Source organism: Lepidochelys kempii, chromosome 8 (assembly GCF_965140285.1).
Source record: "Lepidochelys kempii isolate rLepKem1 chromosome 8, rLepKem1.hap1, whole genome shotgun sequence".
In the NCBI taxonomy this organism is placed as follows: Eukaryota; Metazoa; Chordata; order Testudines; family Cheloniidae; genus Lepidochelys; species Lepidochelys kempii.
The window spans coordinates 83,575,886-83,597,218 of record NC_136387.1 but is presented as its reverse complement, the minus strand read 5'-3'; the positions used below and the strand labels follow the sequence as shown (position 1 = coordinate 83,597,218).

Genomic DNA, 21,333 nt, shown 5'->3' with positions numbered 1-21,333 from the left:
TTAATTTGTTCCTGTAAAATACACATTTTTGCTTTATAAATCATTTTACTATGTGATACTAATTAAAATTCTGTAACTGAAGTCTAATTAAAGTCAGTCCAGGAAAGACTTAGAAAAAAAAAATTTGCAGCAAGAATTGTTTTCTGAAAACAAGAACGTGGTAAAGTGCTGCAGATATTTCCTTTTACTAGCTGTTATAAAGTGGTTAGAAATGAGTTACTTACAAAAAGGACATGTTTTATTTGGAAAAAATAAAAACAAATATTTAAAAAAGATGTTGAATCTGTAATGTGCAAACACACACCTGCTTAACGTCAAAGCTTATGAAAGTGTTATCAGTTTAACCAATCATACAATCTACACTACTTCAACAAAATGGAAAACCCAGTAACATTTTTGTATTGTTAATGTAGTCCGGGATCCTCACAATCTCCTAACCACAACAGTCATGGGAACGAATGTTTTCATTAAAATAGCCAATAACAATGTATAATAATAAATTCTAACTGATTAGAAAGACACACAAAGTTGTAACAAGTTACGAAACTCAGTAAAAAGAAAAGGAGTACTTGTGGCACCTCAGAGACTAACAAATTTATTTGAGCATAAGTTTTCGTGAGCTACAGCTCACTTCATTGGATGCATTGAGCTGTAGCTCACGAAAGCTTATGCTCAAATAAATTGGTTAGTCTCTAAGGTGCCACAAGTACTCCTTTTCTTTTTGTGAATACAGACTAACATGGCTCCTACTCTGAAACTCAGTAAGAATTTTCTTTTTATTATATATATCAATTGAGAATAAGGGCCTGATCCACAATCCAGTGAAGTGTATGGAAATACTACCACTGACTTCAATGGATCAGGCTTTAAAGCAACACTACAGAAAAATCTGGTTAGATAAACAAAACATTGTTACCTCATAGCTTCTATAGTCCACTTCCACATCATCCCCGTAAACATTTAGCTCCATGTTTTTGTGACTAAACACAGTTGCTGGTTTGGGATTCCTGGGATTACATGCCATATCATCTGCCAGCATCAGGACAATGTGACTGGGAAAAACAAAACAACACAATTTCAGATATTCTATTTTAATACAATAAACAAAAGGAAAACTGCAGATAATGAAGCCAACAAACATGACCCATTATGAGAGCCCTGCAAATCTGTGGATATCCGCTTTATATCCATGGACTATGCTTGCTGATCGCAGATCGTCTGAAGATAAAAATTTTGTATCCATGCAGGACTCTACTCATTATTGAAACAAGATTCTATAGCAGTTAGAAAATTGCCTGGAGTATAAGTACAAGTTACTTTGGTAATACCTTATTTCCCCAAGGAACACTGTTACCATCATAACACTACCACATAAAGCTTTTTGTTTGTTACCGTAACGGAATTATTTGTTTAGCACTAACAACATGCTCAACGTCACACAGTACTTCACAAAAATGGATGGCTGCTGCCTCAAAGAGACCCAACTGTTAAACCCTATTAATACAGTCACTGTTGTTAACACCTATGGATTATTCTGAACAGCAGCAGATGATATTTTTTTTCTCTTCACGCACAACCCCTTGGGCACAGCAATTTCTCCTCAGAATATGAAGAATAATGAAGAATGAGGACAAGTCTTCCAGGATGTAGTATTACTCCAGAAAGAAGCTTTCCTCCTACTAGCACAAATACTGACCTGGGGAACATTTTCCCTTATTATTAGACTTGATTAAACATTAATATGACTCAACTCAGGATAAAACAAAGCTACTCTACGCAAATAAAACAGTCTGGGGCTTAACATGTTGTCCTACAGCAAAACCTAAAGAAGTGGGACAGCAGGCCGAGGAAACTTCCTATGGGCATAGAGAAAGGAGAGATCTGAGGGGCAGCTTCCAAACTCAACAATGTTCATGGGAAAGACAAACTCCAGTCCCGCAGAGAGATTCAACCTCCATGCTGATCTCGGGAACCATCCTTTCATCTGGCTGAACAGCTTCCCATCAACTCATGTTACCACCAACCATTCCAGGCCCTGTACCTCTGTTGGGAGGGGAAAACATGCAGCAGCAGTTAATGCTACAAGGAGCATCGTTTCCATTGTTTTTACTTATGGTGTTTAAGAAGAGCATTCTGCATAAAGCTGCTTGGTTCCACTTTGCCCCTTGTTGCCTTTGGGACTTTTTCATCCCATTTCACTTCAGTTTGTTCCCCTCTACTTCTCAGAGAGGCTTAACAAATCAGTACTCCTTTGCCATGTTATCTGTACTACAATAGTGTCTGGGATCCTCAACCATGGTCTCCATTGTTGTAGGCATTGGGCAAACAAGAACTACAGAGAACCTGACCTAGACAGCTGACATTTTAGGTTTATGACAAGACAACCGGGTGAAACAACAGGGAGGCGAGAGGACAAGGCAGCAATAAAACAAGAATTATTCTCCCATCACAAAGCTTTTGCAAAGTGAGACAATAAAAAGGGAAGAGATCGGCTGCTTTCCACAGACCTGAGTTTTAATGGGAGCTGTGAGGGCAATGACATTGTTGAAACTACCAAACATGCACATGGCAAGAAGTTAAGGGCACCTAGACAGCTCTATCCAGCATCAGACATACTATAAATATACTCAAACAGATAGCCTGTCCTGATACAAAGTACAGGGTATAAAAATGTTTCTCAAACAGTCAGCCTGCGTGCAGTCACACACCTGGGATTCTTTCTTCCTTTCTCAACTGTGACTTTCAACTGTGACTAAGAATGTTGCCTTCCTCTGATGTACTGAAAATGGTTGTTCACTCAAGCCAGTTTAGCTCTTGTCTGTGACTACACTAAGAGCACTTTACCAGTATAGAAATACCAGTGTACTATACCACCAATGGGTTCCTAGTGTAGACTCAGCTATATCAAAATAGTTAAAACACTCCAGGGAGCAAAACGAGCTATGCTGTTAAAAATGCTGAGCTCTATTGGCATAGCTGCATCTATGCTAGGGTCTTCTGTTGTTACAGCTATGTTGATTAAGGATTAGACCTTTTCACACCCCTGACATCAGCTGTGCTGGCAGATGTCTGTAGTGTAGTCTTGATCCTCATCTTGCCAAACAGAAACAGCAGAGCAATTAATCCCAAGATCCCTTCACATAGTTTTGACAAGCAGAAAGCTTATTTTCCTTTCAATGAGGTTGTGTGTCTAGTGATCAGTCCTGTACCCACAGAAGTCAATGAGTGTTTTGTCACTGACTCAACTGACAGCAGGATCCTACCCATAGGCTGGGAAAAATTACACATAGTGAATAGGCAGGGCATGAAAGATTGAGTCCTGGAAATATAAATAGTGCATAAGAGCATGGATTTACCCCTAATTTACACACCAACCCATCATGTGCACAGTCACGCAGGGACAGAACTTGAGCAGACTTCTTATTAGGGACACTTCAGGTAAATGACAACATATCACCACTCGAACAAGGTCCCAGTCCAATAGGACCTCCTTTCCCTTCCGAACACCACAAATAAACCCCCAAACTTAGGCTGTGTCTTTACTGACACAAAAAGCTGTTTTTTAAAGTGAGATCACTAACACACAATAGTTATATCACTGTAAAATCCAAAGCAGAGACAAGGCACATGCCATTTTTACCATGAGGTTGCCAGGCAAGGTCAGCACTATAACCCACCACCTCAACCCCCCCCAACCCCCCCAGTGAAAATACAGTGTCCTGTCTTCATTAGGTTTTTACAGCAGAACAGCTAATGCCTGTTAGTTATCTTGCCATTTCTAACACAATTTTTTTTGTCAGTGAAGACAGTCTTAGATGAGCAAGACATTAGCCTCTAAGGACATTAGTGCCCTGATTCTACCCCATCCAGCACAGTTATTGCATGCATGTTATTTTATCTAGATTGTATAGTTCAATAAGATAGAGTCAAATCTGGAGCTACAGCACCTTACACCAGCTGGGGATCTGGTCCTCACTGTCCTTTGGGAAGAAAAGTTCTGGTAGGAGCTGTCAAGGTTTCTCCCCCACTCTGAACTCTAGGGTACAGATGTGGGGACCTGCATGAAAAACCTCCTAAGCTTATCTTTACCAGCTTAGGTCAAAACTTCCCCAAGGTACAAAATATTCCACCCGTCGTCCTTGGATTGGCCGCTACCACCACCAAACTAATACTGGTTACTGGGGAAGAGCTGTTTGGACGCGTCTTTCCCCCTAAAATACTTCCCAAAACCTTGCACCCCACTTCCTGGACAAGGTTTGGTAAAAATCATCACCAATTTGCCTAGGTGACTACAGACCCAGACCCTTGGATCTTAAGAACAATGAACAATCCTCCCAACACTTGCACCCCCACTTTCCTGGGAAATGTTGGATAAAAAGCCTCACCAATTTGCATAGGTGACCACAGACCCAAACCCTTGGATCTGAGAACAATGAAAAAGCATTCAGTTTTCTTACAAGAAGACTTTTAATAAAAATAGAAGTAAATAGAAATAAAGAAATCCCCCCTGTAAAATCAGGATGGTAGATACCTTACAGGGTAATTAGATTCAAAACATAGAGAACCCCTCTAGGCAAAACCTTAAGTTACAAAAAAGATACACAGACAGAAATAGTTATTCTATTCAGCACAGTTCTTTTCTCAGCCATTTAAAGAAATCATAATCTAACACGTACCTAGCTAGATTACTTACTAAAAGTTCTAAGACTCCATTCCTGGTCTATCCCCGACAAAGACCAGCATATAGACAGACACAGACCCTTTGTTTCTCTCCCTCCTCCCAGCTTTTGAAAGTATCTTGTCTCCTCATTGGTCATTTTGGTCAGGTGCCAGCAAGGTTACCTTTAGCTTCTTAACCCTTTACAGGTGAGAGGAGCTTTCCCCTGGCCAGGATGGATTTCAAAGGGGTTTACCCTTCCCTTTATATTTATGACAGGAGCCAATATAAAGTAAGAGCTTTTTAAAACAAAACAATCGAAGACTCTTGCATGTACATCCAACCAAAACAGGAAAGACTGCTCTGCTCAGTCTTTCAATGCTCCCTATCCACCTCAAAGAAGTGTGTATTGTCAAGTCCCCAATAGATCTCATCTACGCTCATCTACCTTGGCTAATTTGAGCTTATTAACACAAACACAGTTTGTACAGAAGACAACGCAAATAAAAACATAACACAATTTTTAAACGTAGAGAGCTGCTATTTGGAAAGTTGAGTGAAGAAAGAATGCTCACAAATCAAAGATTAAGTTTTCAGCATTTTAACAGTAGCCCACGATCACAGAGCAATCACCAGGTTAAAATTTAAAATAAAAAAAGGCCAAAAAGCATGAGAAGACGTTTTTGAATATCCACTGAAGACAACCCTTCACATTTCACACATTAGCAATTCCCCTGTGATACCCTGGGCTGAGCTCTTAAAGAACACTGAATGCATCCGATGAAGTGAGCTGTAGCTCATGAAAGCTTATGCTCAAATAAATTGGTTAGTTTCTAAGGTGCCACAAATACTCCTTTTCTTTTTGCGAACACAGACTAACACAGCTGCTACTCTGAAACTACAGTTGTCGACATTATAAAGGGAACATAGATCTCAGCATCATAGTCTCACTATGGTATTACTTTAATAAAATAGGGAGATATTAACTTAATGTGATCTTGGCTTTTTCATGATGAAACAACCAATTCCTTTTCAGTGTCAGCCCTGGTAAAGATTCTCCTAGTTTTTCTATTCTGACATAACATAAAACTGAGACTGGAATTGCCAAAGGAGTTAGGTGCCTAGTTCCTACTGAAATCCAATGGTATTTGGGCACCTCACTCTTAGGATGGGTCTGCTCAGTTTTTCTAGAAACGTAATTATTTACCAAAACAGTTATACCAGTACAATCTAGTGTGGATGTAGTTACACCAGAATAAAGATGCCTTATACTAGTATTGCTTATTCCTCTTCCCACACGACACCTTTATACTGATATAATCATATCCACACCATGGAGTTTGTGCCATTTTTCACTATCCTGGTGTAGTTAAAGCAGCCCAACTTGTGCATGCAGAAAAGGCTCCTGGCTCCTTTGAAACTCCCAGCCAAAATGTCTTTTTTTAATATAGCTTGTGACATGCAGGAGCTTCTTTGTTAGACACCAGTTATTTAGAGGTCTTCACTCTAATTGTGTGCCCTTGATTTAGCTGAAGCACTGCACTCGTACTGTGTATAGTCTTGCTCATTAAGTGAAATGTTCTCTAATCAAAAGGCATATTAAAAAGACATTAGTTATGTTAGACATGAAGTTGCAATACAGTAACAGGTACATGTCAAAGAGTTGCACTATCAATTCTGAATACATTTTACCCATTTTCTCACATTGTGCATTCACCAAACTAATTAGCAGTGCAATTAACTGGTTGGTTAGCATCACATAATTTGATCTAATTATCCGTTTCTGTTTGGAATCATCATGGTACATATTTTTTTTCATTTTCCTTTCCAATAATATTGTTCCAATTTTCAGTAAATTAAGTCTGTGCTCTCTACCTTTTACTTGATTATGAAACGAAGAGACCAGCATTTTATTCCTGTTTCAGAAGATGAGACTGAACTTTTACTTTAATATCCAAGTTTAAACAATTGTGCTCGTCAAGATTCTCTTACCTATCAGGAATGCCTAGTCTCTTGACGCTTCTGTAAACTGAAAGCGTATTTGCCACATGACGGTAGTTAAACCAGAAGCGAGATGTACACACCTTTAAGTGTTAAAAAGAAATAAATGCATATTAGAAGATATAAGAAATGCATTCTGAATTAGTACATGCATCAATGGATATTGATTGCTGAGATGCCAAAAAACTTGTCACCCAGCAATCAGGGCCTAGCAACTGCTAGAAATCAATGCCATAAGTAATACACACTTTCTCTGCAGAAAAAGCTTTTTCATATTTTGAAAATAAATGTTAACGTATTGAGCCACAGAGAACACTTTCATTTAAAACTGGATAAAGTACAAAAAAAGTACCATAGGGAATAATCCAGCACTGACAAATGGATTAGCTAGATTATTTAATGTCTTATCCATTTCAAATTTCTGTGATTGCCCTGTTGCGGTAAAGTGTAAGTAAATGAATACAAGGTCCACATGTAGAAAGAGGGGAACTTTTGCTGGGGGAATCTGGTTTTTAGGGAGTCAACTATAACAACATTAGAGTTGGGCCCCAGCCATAAAATTTGAATAAGAACTCCCACACAATTTAGTAATGTTCACATTCCAGTATGGGGGCACATTTTCAACCAATATGTCAGTTTTTTTTAAATACAAGTAAGCATGTAACTACAAGAAGAGTGTCAGAAGTAACTTTCAGAAACTGTTTAAGAAGCAATAATTGTATTATATGTTACAGAGCCTTTGAACAGACAATGACTAAATAAATATGAATACTAATGGCCAAGATACTATGATAGGTGAAAAGAATCTTTCAGATGCATGGAGCAATATTAAAACCTGTAAATGAGCTTACTACATCAAGCATGTTTCCTGCAATCCTCTGTAACAGAGGCATGAGAACTGAAACAAAAATCATAAATCACAGACTTAAAACTTTTAAAAAAATCATTTCTGTCTGAAGATTTTTCACTTACCATTTTTACAAATTACATCTAAATTTAACATAACTCAGATTAGAAAAAAGAACTATAGTTCCTCTGTGCATCACATAGCATTTTCTGTACAGTCACTGACAGTTTTCCCTTTATAGCCAGTTAGCCAGGATATTTTGTGGGGGGGCTCTTTTGAACAGAAGAGGAAAGACAAGACATTTTAAAATAGAAGAAAACAGGATTGTACTGCCACAAAGAAGAAGCAGGGAGGACTTGGGGTCAGATATACTGAACCTACAATTCTTTTTAGTTGACTAGATGTAGACACCAGTTTAAAAGTTTTGCTTTGTATCATTTTTACTCTGAACCTGGCTCATGAAAAATTAAACAACTTAATTTTCAGTGAGAATCATAAGACCCCCACCTTTTGCCTTCCCCAGCTTCCTGAGAGATTTCTATCCTGCCTAGCTGGTTTTTAAAGCGATGCTTTTAAAAGGGGCCTAATGGAGTTAGGCAGACAACTCCCCTTGACTGTAAGTTAGGCTCCTATGTCACTTAGAAGCTTTTGAGTATTATAATAGAGTTACTATACTGGCTGGCTCTGTGTGCATTACACATCCATCATCAGCCCGGAAAGGGTGTGACCCCTCCCAGAGGAGAACCCAGGACATAAACCTGAGAGGAAGAGGAGGGGAGGGGAGGGTGACCTTCCTGCCTGAGGGAAGGTGCAGGGTTTTAGGTGTCAGCACCATCACCAGCAGGAGGAGATCTGCTTCTTCAACCTGTTCCAGTAATAAAACACATGTTCTGTTATTTACCTAGTTCGTGCCTGTGTCACCATTTCAGGATTTTGCCTGCTTGTGCCAACCCACAAGAGAGGACCAGGTCATGCAACATTTCCCTAAACATACTTAAAGTTAAGCACATTTAATTGCTTTGTTGAATTATGACCCCAGGCCCTTTCTGAACTGTGAACTGAGGCTCTAGCTTCCAACCAGGCTCAAGCTGTCTCCAGAACAATCAGTGAAAGCCATGAGAGTAGCTGCTATTTAGCACAGCAGTAAGTATCCTTGGAAGGCTGACCAACACAAGAGACATTTGTTAGGTTAAAGCTACTAGAAGAGCTCTGAGAAATCATGATCACATAGAAGAAACTGCCCAGCCTCAATTAAATAAGATTCTGCAATAAGTACAGATTAACAAAGTACACTAGCCAGGAGGCAAGATATTTAGCTTAAAAAAATCTTTAAAAAGAAGTATTTTGAGATAGGAGATGATCAACTAAAGGGGCATCTTCTGAAGAGATGATTTTAAGTTGCTTTTCTATTTAGGCAAAATAGAGAGTGAGCAGCCTGTTAAACAGGCTTTGGAATATCAAGCTCTTGAGTTTTGTTTATATAGCTATCAGTGACAAGCACAGTACAAAGACTTAGACAGATAACAAAACAGTAATAATAGACTTCACTTCTATGGCATTTTTCTTTTGTGAACCTCCAAGTACTTTAATTCATTTATTTTATACCTCAAAAGTGGTGTTATCACTCCTATTTTATAAATGGAGAAAATGAGGCATAGCTGGCATGAGGCCAGAGCCTAAATTTCTGGGCAATTTGGGATAGCACAGAATACAGTCTGGCCGCAAGTAACTTCCTCAGGGTCACACAGGAAATCAGTGGCAAAGACTGGGATAGAAAGCAAGTCTCTTTGTACCTTCAGCACTAAGAACTTTCTACTTCTCTTATTATTATTACCAGTTTGTATCAAGTGTATTGCTCTGACCAAAGAAAATTGTATTTTAATTCTCTGCTTGCTTTTAACATTGAAATAGAAACAAGTATTTAATGTTAATAATTTTAAGTTTGTGCACTAGGGAATAAGAGAATGATTCTTATTCTTTCAATTAATTATCTATTTGTCTTCTCTTGAATTTCTTTTATTTTTCTATATTTTAATACTTAGAAAAAACAGTGTCATGTCTGACTGCTCAAATAATATTTTAGAACTGATCATTAGTCATTATGCTCAGGAAGCCTGATTAAAAACTGATGGAATAATACAATCTGAAGTTACCCAGATAAAAAATTAAGACGAGTAGTTCTTATCCTAAGTATTATTTTAGGAGATTAGACTAAAAAAAGAAGAAAGTTTGTTGTCAGACTTTAGCAAATTTCAAAACAAACAACAAAATCAGGAAGATGTTGTACCTTTCTAACCAAGCAAATGTTTAAAAAATAACAACAACAACAACCACCATGACTGTAATAATATACAGCATAATCATTTGTTTTCATTCTAATTGGAATGTTAATTTTATAAATACTTCAAATGTGCATTAATGTTCTGGATGCTTGTAATTAAATTATGCAGACGAGATAATGGTAATGTAATATAGCAAACTGGCATGCAGGGATAACTCAAAGTCATGCTATACTTACTTCCAGGTCTTGATCTTGCAACTTGTTGCATATGGGCAGACTGCCATGCAACAACTGCAGGATCAGTGTTTTATTTAAGAAGATTGAATACAAAATGCTTACCAAAACTGCCCAGTTATTTGTGTGCCCACTTCTAAAAAACTGTTCTGCTTTGTCCTGCAAGAGACAAAAAATATTGGAACACTAGTGTAGAAACAAACTTAGGAAAAAAACTACAATACAGCACTTTTTTTTTTTTTGGTTAGTTCTACAAATGTTAAATGTCATATAGAATTAAAACCTTAAACCAGCTAAACAGAAAACATGACTTCTTCTGGTTTATAATACCCCTCCTGATGCCTGAGAAAAGGATCTATTCTATATTCTGTTTGGGCTGTTCTGTCCACATGTTAAAATCAGACAAGTAATCTGGTTCTCTCACAAATTCCTTATCAAAGTTTGGAAACACCTGGCTGGCAATGAAAACAAAACCAGAGAAATTCAGAGTGGTAGTGGTGATGGAAAGAGAGAGGCAGCAAACTAGGATAGGGAAAAATGGAATGAAAAAGAAACATAGCGTTCTATCCAAGAGGGCAATATCTGGGAAAGATTAAAATCCCAGAATCTTTCCGTTTACAAGTCTCTAATCACGTGTTAAACAATGACTCCACAAATCATCTGAATCCAGGCTAAAAAAAAATATGGAAGGTGACTTAAGCATTCAAAATCTATCCTGTGCTAAAGCAAATGGAAGAATAGAGTGATAGGCTCTGTTAATTTAATTTTTAAAATACCCCCCCAAACATATTGTTCTATTTTAGAGAACACCCCTAGGAACAGATGAAATGCTTCATCAGCCCTCAAACCTTCCTTAAAGTGAAGAACCTTGGATAAGTTTTTCCTTTCACTGTCCCCACGCCCTTAAAGAATACCAGATAGGAAAATAAAAAATCCCACACATTTAAAGCAGCTTTAAAGTAAAGACCAGATTATGCTGGACCTTCTAACGTAGAAGCAAGTATAATGATTAATAAACAATGAAAATCGCTTTATGCAGTGTTGTTGTAGCTGTATTGGTCCCAGGATATTAGAGAGACAAGGTGGGTGAAGTAATATCTTTTTTGGAACAACTTCTGTAGCTGAAAGTGACAAACTTTTGATCTACACAGAGCTCTTCTTTGCAGCTCTGAAGGGTAACTTTACAAGGTTCTAAAATTAGTGTATTTAAAATGCTTGATCTTATTTCCATTACCAGTTTTGTCACATTTTATTAATCTTGTTAACTGTGCATTATAGAAATCATTTGACAGTAAAGTTTTCTGCTTTATCAAAATGTTAATATGGGATTCACATTAAACTATAAACATCATATCTTAATTTAAAGTGAGCTGTATGTAAAAAAGTATAATTACTGAAACATGAAAAAGGCAAAATCGTAACGATTCCTAATCAAGGGACAATATTTGATTAACTCCTTCAGTTTATAAAAACAGAAAGCTCTGAAAAATTCACATGCAACACATACCCAAATTAACCACAATATATCTGGATTGATCACAAAAGTGAACAATATTATTCTTGTATGTTTAACCAAACAAGAACAGTTTACTGGAAACTGAGAACCCCAAATGGCAAATAACTCAAAAGGATTATTAAAAAAAACCCTCCCTATATTATTTTCTCTATTCAAAGAGAACTGGTACGTGCAAACAAATCTGAAAATTAATTCTGATGCAGCTGAATTAGTTGTTTATACTTATTATACAGTTTAAACAAGACATGGTGCATATAAAAACATAAGAACAGCCATACTGGGTCAGACCAAAGGTCCATCTAGCCCAGTATCCTGTCCTCCAACAGTGGCCAATGCCAGGTGCCCCAGAGGGAATGAACAGAACAGGTAATCATCAAGTGATCCACTCCCTTTCAATCATTCTTAGCTTCTGGCAAACAGAGGCTATGGACACCATCCCCACCCATCCTGGCTAATAGCCATTGATGGACCTATCCTCTATGAATTTATCTAGTTCTTTTTTGAACCCTGTTATAGGGTTTGGCCTTCACCACATCCTCTGGCAAAGAATTCCACAGGTTGACTGTGCATTGTGCGAAGAAATACTTCCTTTAGTTTGTTTTAAACCTGCTGCCTATTAATTTGGTGCCCCCTAGTTCTTTAGAATCAGTTATTTCCATCTTTTATAAGCTTAAGGTGTACTTTTACATAAATCTGTGTATTCATACTGTGAGAGTTGGTCAACTGGGAGGATTTCCAAGCTCAGGCATAGGAGAAGAAAGCAAATAATGAAAAACAAGACAGGCAGCGATTCTCCTTCAGTGCTTGGGCTAGAAAGGGTTGAGGGCAGCTCAAGGTATCTAGAGGTTTAAAGGGAATTTTAGAGCAAGAAATAGGGAATCACAAATAAATAAGAAGCTCCAGCCTCCCAGGAAGCAGGAGACAGATCTGATGGGGTTTGGCAGAACTTTACACACACGGGGTAGAGGAAGGGGTGGGCAGGGTTACAGCCCCTCCCGCAACGCTGCAGTGGGGGCTGCAGCGGCGTATCCCTCCCCAGCACAGCAGCCGCCCCCGTGCGTGGAGTCAATGCAGGGGCAGGTCCATCGACACGGCCCGGGCAGCCCACGGGCCTGGAGCGCAAGTCACCCCAGTGGGGCCAGGGGCGGTGCTGAGCGGCCCAACGCGCTTCCCCCCAGCTCCCCTACCTGGATCCCGTCAGTCGCCGCCGAGCCGCAGCACGCCCACAGCAGGGCGGCTGCTGCCGGGAGCCAGCGGGGAGCAGGGAGGGCAGCGGCCATAGGAACCGGCTTCACAACAGGAAGAGGCAGGGAGGACCCAACCCCGCCGTAAAGCAGCTCCGGGCCGCCTGTGGGAGCCTCCCTGCTCCCGTCGCCCCGCCTCCCCACGGCTGCGGAGCTGCTCAGTGCCTGGCTGCCTGGCTGGGCGTGCGGAGATGCCCCGTTGGAGTCCGCTCCTCCCGCCTCCTTGGCTGTCTACAGAGGCTCTTCCCCCAGTGATAAGAAATGGCGGGAAAAATGTATCCAGGGTAAATACAGATCACAGCGCTGGGGTGCCCGGCTAAGATTAGGGGCTCCTAGCCACTTCGGTAACACAAAATAAATAGTTGCTGGGGGAAGAATGAACACTCATTTAGAGAACCAAGATAGTGAAACACGAACATAATGGAAAGCTCCTTGAAACATTCACTGTTTACACACACACACTACCAAAAACATCATGATTGCAGAGTAAAGCACTCAAGTGTTAGGAAGTGCCATGCTTATGGGGTGGGATTCACAAGGGGGATTTAGGCACTGCGATGATCAGGGTTGTTACACCTAACTTTTAGGTGCCCTGGCACCTAGTGAAATTCACAGCCCTAAATTGTGGGCACCCAGGTTCCCACATGGAGAGAGAGTTAGGTGTCTAAAGGTGGGATTCACATAGGGTGACCAGATGTACCTATTTTATAGGGACAGTCCTGATTTTTGGGTCTTTTTCTTATATAGGCTCCTGTTACCCCCCACCCCGTCTCTATTTTTCACATTTGCTGTCTGGTCACCCTAGATTCACAAAAGCTAGCAAACTGAGCAGAGAGCTACCTAAATTAGCCAGTAGGAAATGCTGAAGAAAAGGGGGCTGCCTCACTGTTTCCCCTCAAAGGGAGTTAGTTGCCTATATTCATTTGGGATCCCCAACCACCCTCTTCTGGAATTAACCCAGGTCAGTCCTTTTTCAAGAAAAAGGGAGAAAGTGCCACCCTAACAGCCTTCTGGTCAATGCAGTCACCCACAGTGTGAGAAACCCAGGTTCACTTCCCCCTTCTGCTGGAGGTGGAGAAGGGATCTGAATTTAAGTCTCTCATCTCCCAGATTAGTGCTGTAACCACAAGGATAGGGGTTATTCTAGGGCCTGGCTCCCTCAATCTCTCCTGTTGAATTTGTTGCACTCTCTTTAAATAATTAAGTGGTCAGTGAGAGAACTGGAATGACTCTATACTCAGTGGGTAGGGCACGAAGGTGGGAGATCTAGATTTCAGTCAGCTAGCTCCAGCAGTAATGATTTATACACAGTGGAACAGCTTCAGAAGGACAGATTGAGACACATCCCCCAAAACATAACCAATACTACAGCATTTAGGGCCTGAGAGGTAGGAGACCCAAATTCAAACCCCTTCTGCCCATACCTGCTGCCCATTTTGTGTAGCTTTAGATCACACCTGACAGACTGGGCCCAGCAGGCAATATTAGGCAGGAAGTCTTAACTGCCCAATCTTAACACTAAGCCAAGGAGTGATATAAATGCCCCCAACTCTAATCAAAGATCACGGTGCCCTAACTGCCCTAAGCTAGGCCAGGGAGCCTTACTAGCTCCCAGCGCTAACCAAGGCTGAGGTGCACTAACTGCCTCAGCCCTAACCCTGGGCCAGGGAGCCCCAGGATACATCTACACTGCAGCTGGGAGCAAGCCTCTCGTCCTGGGTAGACAGACTTACCCTAGCAGTGTGGACTTTGCAGCTCAGGCCACAGTTTGGACTCTCAAGCCTAAACGGTTGAGTCCTGCTAGCACGAGCCTGTCTTCCTGGGCTGGGAGATGCATCTCCAGCTGCAGAGTAGACCTACCCTTACAGGCCATAATCATAAACTAGGGAGCCCTACTGGCCCAAGCCCTAAATCTAGGCTGGAGAGCCTTAACTGCCCCCCATAACTGACCCAATACTAAACGTAACTCCAACCCTAGCTGCCCAAACTAACCATACACCAGGGAGCCCTACTAACCCCAGTCCTAGTCTGTGGAGATCTAATAACCTCAAACCCTAACTCTATGTCAGGGTGGCCTAACTGCCCCAACTATAACAATAGTCCGGCGAGCCCTACTGACTCCAGCCCTAACCCTAGGCTGAGGAGCCCAAATGCCACAACCCAACCCTAGGCTGTAGAGCCTTAGCTGCCCCTACCTTAACCCCAGGCTGAAGTGAATTAACTGCCCCTCCCCTAACCCTAGGCTAGGAAGCACTATCACCCCAAACCCTGCCCCTAGGCTGGGGAGACCTAACTGCCTCAACACTAACCATAGGCTGGGGAGCACTCTGGCATAGGATTCAAGTGGGGGCTCATAGACCTCTACCCGTCCCAATCTCTAACCCTGGGCAAAGGAGGCCTAACTACCCCAACCCTACTGCTAGGCCAGGGAACCCCAAGTACTATAACCCTAGGTTGGAGAGCTCTAACTACCCCAACCCTATAATGGGGAGCCCTACCAACCTCAACCCTAATCCTAGGCTGGGGAGGGGTACAAGCCCCATCCCTAAAACTAGGTCAGGGAGGGAACCCTACCAACTCCAGCTCTAATCTTCTGCGAGTGAGGCCTACCCATAGGCCATGATAACCTAGCAGCCCTCCTGCACCAAAGGTTAGGGTTGGGGCAAAGTACTCCAGCCCTGAGCCAAGGCTGGCTGGGGTGTGACAAATGTAGGAAATTTCCTGCAATCACATTATGAGCTATAAAAAGAAAAGGAGGACTTGTGGCACCTTAGAGACTAACCAATTTATTAGAGCATAAGCTTTCGTGAGCTACAGCGAGCTCGCTGTAGCTCACGAAAGCTTATGCTCTAATAAATTGGTTAGTCTCTAAGGTGCCACAAGTCCTCCTTTTCTTTTTGCGAATACAGACTAACACGGCTGTTACTCTGAAACCTGTCATTATGAGCTATCTGTATGATTCTCCTCCTATCACTTTGGCATCACTGCCCACTGAGGGGGGGGAATGATTTTCTTCCTAGAACATGGGAAATCAGGCTAGGTATTTGTGACATAGCTGCTAGGACTGCCTGGGCTGGAATCAACACCTTTGAAAGGAAGACTACAGGGACAATGGCTAGCTGCAGAGGCAGCCAAACATGTGAACACAGCACGATTGTGTCCAGAAAACAAAGACAAAAGAGTGTGAGGTGGCTCTATTAAGAGATAAACTCACAGAGGCTGTCCAGCCAGTGTTTTGGAGCCCCCAGTGGGTCATCAGACTCATGCTACTGCTCTAAAAACAGCTATACAGACTGCTTCAAAGTTGTGGCTCAGGCTGGAGTTTTGGCTATGAAGCCTAGGTGGGGTGGGGAGTGGGCCTCAGAGGCAGAGCTCCAGTCCAAGCCGCAACTTTGAAGCACTCTCCATACAGCTATATTTAGAGCACTAGCACGAGTCCTGCTAACCCAAGTCTGTTGACCCAGGCTGGGGGCTCCAAAATGTTGGGTAGACACACTTACAATTCAGTGCACATACCTGGCAATAAAGGAATCAGCAATATGGCTCGTGGAGCTCTGGCCGTCTGAACTGTCTTAGCCTTTGCTTCTCTATGGTAACCTAAGAACATTCAGATTCTGTTTGCCAGGTGACTAATAAAAGGCTGTTTGGTGTTTCTGCATATACCTACTGAGAGCATTGGATAAAGTACAAGCTTCCTGCAGGAGACTGGCATGGCTGGATTTACTGCAGGGAGCTGTGGAGACAGGGATCATTTGTGCCAGTTCTGTGTGGACTCTTGAGGTTCAGTGCATTAAATGGGTTACTGGTTACAAGCTGGGGTATAGACTAGACTTGGTAACCCTGTAATGTGGGGTACCAGCCCCAGCCATGAACCTAGGTCAGGGAACTGTAACAACTCCAGCTTAAACTTCATCTAGGGAGCCCTACCTGCGCCAGCCTTAACCTTAGGCTAGGCAGGGGTACTGGCCTCAGCCCTAAGCCTAAGTCAGGGTACCCTACTGACTCCAGCCCTAACCTTCAGCACAGGAAGCCTAACTGACCCAACATAACTCTAGGTCAAAGTAACTTAACTGCTCCAACCCTAGGCCACAGAGGAATACCAGACTCAGTCCTAAACCTTTCTTGGGGATCTATTGACTCTACCCCTAACCTTCATCAGGGGAGGTCTAACTGTCCCAACCCTAACCCTAAACCAGGGTATCCTAAATTCCCCAGACATAAGAGGGCTCCAACCCTCAACCAGGAAACCTCACCGGTGTTGTTTTATATTCATGTAATCCACTAATTTTAATAATTCATTGCTAGCTATTTAATGAGTGTCTTTAATAGATATTTACTTAACATATCTACAGATTTCAGAGTGGTAGCTATGTTAATCTAGATCAGCAAAAACAATGAGGAGTCCTTGTGGCACCTTAGAGATTAACAAATTTATTTGGGCATAAGCTTTCGTATACTAAAACCCACTTCATCAGATGCATGGAGTGGAACATACAGTAGGGAGGTATAAATACACAGCATATGAAAAGATGGAAGTTGCCTTACCAAGTGAGCATCTCAACTCCTTTCAATCTAGCAGCCTAAAACCAACTGCCACCTCCAGCTGTCAGGTCCCACATCCTAAAGATTCAACTAATTCTCTTGAAGCCACAGTAATACCACATCTCCTTTCTGTTAATTTGTTTAAGCACACAGTTATTTGTATATATCAGAATTATCTTAATAGCTGTCTATAAATCTTAACAGGTCTCCTTTGAGGCAGTGACCATTTAACTTCTATATTTGCTGTATTATTGAAGTTGTTCTCACTATTTAGAGGACTGATGTCATTTTCTTGCTGCATTATGTAATTTCTTCTGTCATCTGAGTCAGGTCTTGCAAGTAACAATTGTAAATGTCTCTGATTTCATCTATACACTTAAACATAGTCAATGACATCATCAGATTGAGTGCTACCTCTTTTGTTACAGTGGCTTTTTGAGCCCAATTGCTACCATTTTAGATACATACTCTATCATTTGGTTCCAAAAAAGGTAGTTCATGTGATCCTCTGTCATTATAATTCTTTTGATAGAAACTTAGCTGATATTTATATTTATTCCTTTCCTTATTACCTTCTTGAAAAAACATAGGTAATCTGTTTCTGAGCTTTCTGTTAAACAAAAACTGTGCAGGTAATAAGCCTTGTTGTAATGGCAATGTTCCATAATTTAATAATGCCAAATATAAATCAGTATTTATTTCGTCAGCTTTCATTAGTAATCCTTGTACAATTTTAACACCATTTTCAACTAGCTCATTAGATTGTGGGTAACCTGGACTTGAGGTAATGTTTAAAATCATATGCTACGGTGAAATTTTTTAACTCGCCTGTGAAATTGAGGTCCATGATCAGTCATGACCATATTGTGAATCCAATGTCTTGCAAAAATTGATTTAATTTCATTAATGACTTGTCTGGCACAGGTTTTCTAGTAGACATATTTCAGGAAAATGCAAAAAATGCTCAAGAACTATAACCTATGTATGTTCTTTTTAGGGCTGTCAATTAATCACAGTTAACTCATGCGATTAACTCAAAAAATTAACTGTGATTAAAAAAATTAATCGCGGTTAATCGCCGTTTTAGTCGCACTGTTAAACAATAGAATACCAATTGAAATTTATAAAATATTTTTGGATGTTTTCTACATTTTCAAATATATTGATTTCAATTACAACACCGAATATAAAGTGTACATTGCTCACTTTATATTATTATTTTTATTACAAATATGTGCACTGTAAAAATGATAAACAAAATAAATAGTATTTTTCAATTCATCTCATAGAAGTACAGTTGTGCAATCTCTTTATCGTGAAAGTGCAACTTACAAATGTAGATTTTTTTTGTTTGTTACACAACTGCACTCAAAAACAAAACATTGTAAAACTTTAGAGCCTACAGGTCTGCTCAGTCCTACTTCTTGTTCAGCCAATCGCTCAGACAAACAAGTTTGTTTACATTTATGGGAGATAAGGTTGCCCACTTCTTATTTACAATGTCACCATAAAGTGAGAACAGGAGTTCTTATGGGACTTTTGTAGCTGGCATTGTAAGGTATTTATGTGCCAGATATGCTAAACATTCATATGTCCCTTCATGCTTCGGCCACCATTCCAGAGAACATGCTTCTATGCTGATGATGCTCATTAAAAAAATACTGCATTAATTAAATTTGTGAATGAACTCCTGGGGGGAGAATTGTATGTCTCCGTTTGTTTTACCTGCATTCTGCCATATATTTCATGTTATAGCTGTCTCGGATGATGACTCAGCACATGTTGTTCGTTTTAAGAACACTTTTTCTGTAGATTTGACAAAACGCAAAGAAGGTACCAATGTGTGATTTCTAAAGATAGCTTCAGCACTTGACCCAAGGTTTAAGAATCTGAAGTGCCTTCCAAAATCTGAGAGGGACAAGGAGTGGAGCATACTTTCAGAAGTCTCCGATGCGGAAACTACAGAACCTGAACAACCAAAAAAAAAAAAAATCAACCTTCTGCTGATGACATCTGACTCAGATGATAAAAATGAACATGCATTGGTACGCACTGCTTTGGATTGTTATTGAGCAGAAGCCATCATCAGCATGGGCACATGTCCTCTGGAATGGTGGTTGAAGCATGAAGGTACATATGAACCTTTAGCACATCTGGCATGTAAATATATTGCGACACCGGCTACAATAGTGCCATGCGAACACCTGTTCTCACTTTCAGGTGACATTGTGAACAAGAAGCGGGCAGCATTATCTCCTGCAAATGTAAGCAAACTTGTTTGTCTGAACGATTGGCTGAACAAGAAGTACGACTGAGTGGATTTGTAGGCTCTCAAGTTTTACGTTGTTTTATTTTTGAATGCAGTTATTTTTGGTACATAATTCTACACTTGTAAATTCAACTTTCATGATAAAGACATTTCACTACAGTACTTGTATTAGGTGAATTGAAAAATATTATTTCTTTTGTTTTTTACAGTGCAAATATTTGTAATAAAAATAAATATAAAGTGAACACTGCACACTTTGTATTCGGTGTTGTAATTGAAATCAATATATTTGAAAATGTAGAAAACATCCAAAAATATTTAAATAAATTATATTCTATTATTGTTAAATAGTGCAATTAATCGCGCAATTAATTGTGATTAATTTTTTTAATCGCGTGATTAATCATGATTAATTTTTTAATCACTTGTCAGCCCTAGTTCTTTATATTCAAATAGATCAAAACCTATTTTAGATCAAGGTCTTAGGTTTTCTTGAATAAGTATCAAATTGTTTAGACTGAGCATTTCTATGTCGAAAATATATGTCACATTTTTATATAATCCTCTATGTTTTGGTTCATTTGTGGCCAATACAGAACCTCCCTTGCTCTACATTTATATTTTTCTATGTCTAAAATGTATGTATTTCAACATCTCTGCTGTTAATCCTAGAGCAATTACTACTATATTACCTTTAAATGGAATTCCTTCAATTACTGATACATCTTGAATAAAATGATTATATGGCTTTTGGTAGAATTTTTTATTATATCCTTTTTCAATAGCTGTAATAACCTATTGTAAATTCTCACCCTGTTCAGTTGCTTGTAAAATTTCTTCCTATGCTCTGATATAGGAATTATTTTTAAGTACATCTACATATACCACATCATCTTCTGTTACTCTTTCTAGAGCTTATGATGTAACCAATGTATCAGCGACCGCTAACGATTTGCTTGGCTGATGTTCTAATTTTAAATCATATAGATACAATTAAAAAAATAATCCTTGTAACCGAGGCAGCATGTCTGTCAGTTTCCTTTTTGAAATATTAACTAATGGTTTATGATCTCTGTCTACTATATATAAATATGTGAAATAGTTTGGGTGCAAAAACTAATGCCAAACCCTCTTTTTCTATTTGAGCATACTGACATTCCATTTTGGGCATGGCTGTAGATCAGTGGTGGGCAACCTGCGGCCCCCGGGCTGCAGGTTACCCACCACTATTCTAGATGCATAAGGAATTGGTTTCCAAAAATTACCATTCGTTTGTAATAGAACTGCTCCTAGGCAGCGTTTGGATGCACCTGAAGACAATTTTGTACATCTGTGTTACTATCAAATCATTTTAGTACTGGAGCTGTTTTTGTTAGTTGCTTAAGATGCTTATATTCTTATTGATTTTGACAGTCCCATCTCCACTGATTATTTTTACAGAGTAAAGACCCTAGATTTGTTGTTTTTTCTGCTAGGCTAGGTATGTATTTTCCTACAAAATTATCCAGACCCAAAAATGTTTGTAATAACTCCTTATCTTTTGGGTAAACATTAACTACCTTATTTGAAACCAAATGGTAGAGTATGCCCTCAATCTTTTTAAAATGAGAACTTAGGTGCTGGGGTGCAATTATGTCACAATTTATGTGGGTGCACAGCCATATAATGACCATTGTCTTTGCTACAGTAGTTTCTCTGCCACAGCTGTTTATGGGGGTTTTTTTTAACTGTAACCATCAATC

The 21,333-nt window shown here is 40.0% G+C and overlaps 1 protein-coding gene across 4 annotated transcripts in view; it reads right to left on the bottom strand.

The window, feature by feature from the left end:
- PIGK (phosphatidylinositol glycan anchor biosynthesis class K) overlaps nt 1-12,908 on the bottom strand; it is a 128,521-nt gene extending 115,613 nt beyond the window's left edge. For 3 of the 4 annotated variants that reach the window (XM_073357297.2, XM_073357298.2, XM_073357299.2), the window contains exons 1-4: nt 12,724-12,908; nt 10,126-10,179; nt 6,650-6,741; nt 917-1,052 (exon numbers count right to left, since the gene is read on the bottom strand). In XM_073357297.2, coding sequence (XP_073213398.1) covers nt 917-1,052; nt 6,650-6,741; nt 10,126-10,179; nt 12,724-12,816 — 375 coding nt within the window. In that variant the 5' untranslated portion in view covers nt 12,817-12,908. The remainder of the gene's footprint in view (nt 1-916; nt 1,053-6,649; nt 6,742-10,125; nt 10,180-12,723) is intronic. The other variant, XM_073357296.1, reaches the window with a different exon arrangement.
- Between the last annotated feature and the right edge of the window lie 8,425 nt (nt 12,909-21,333).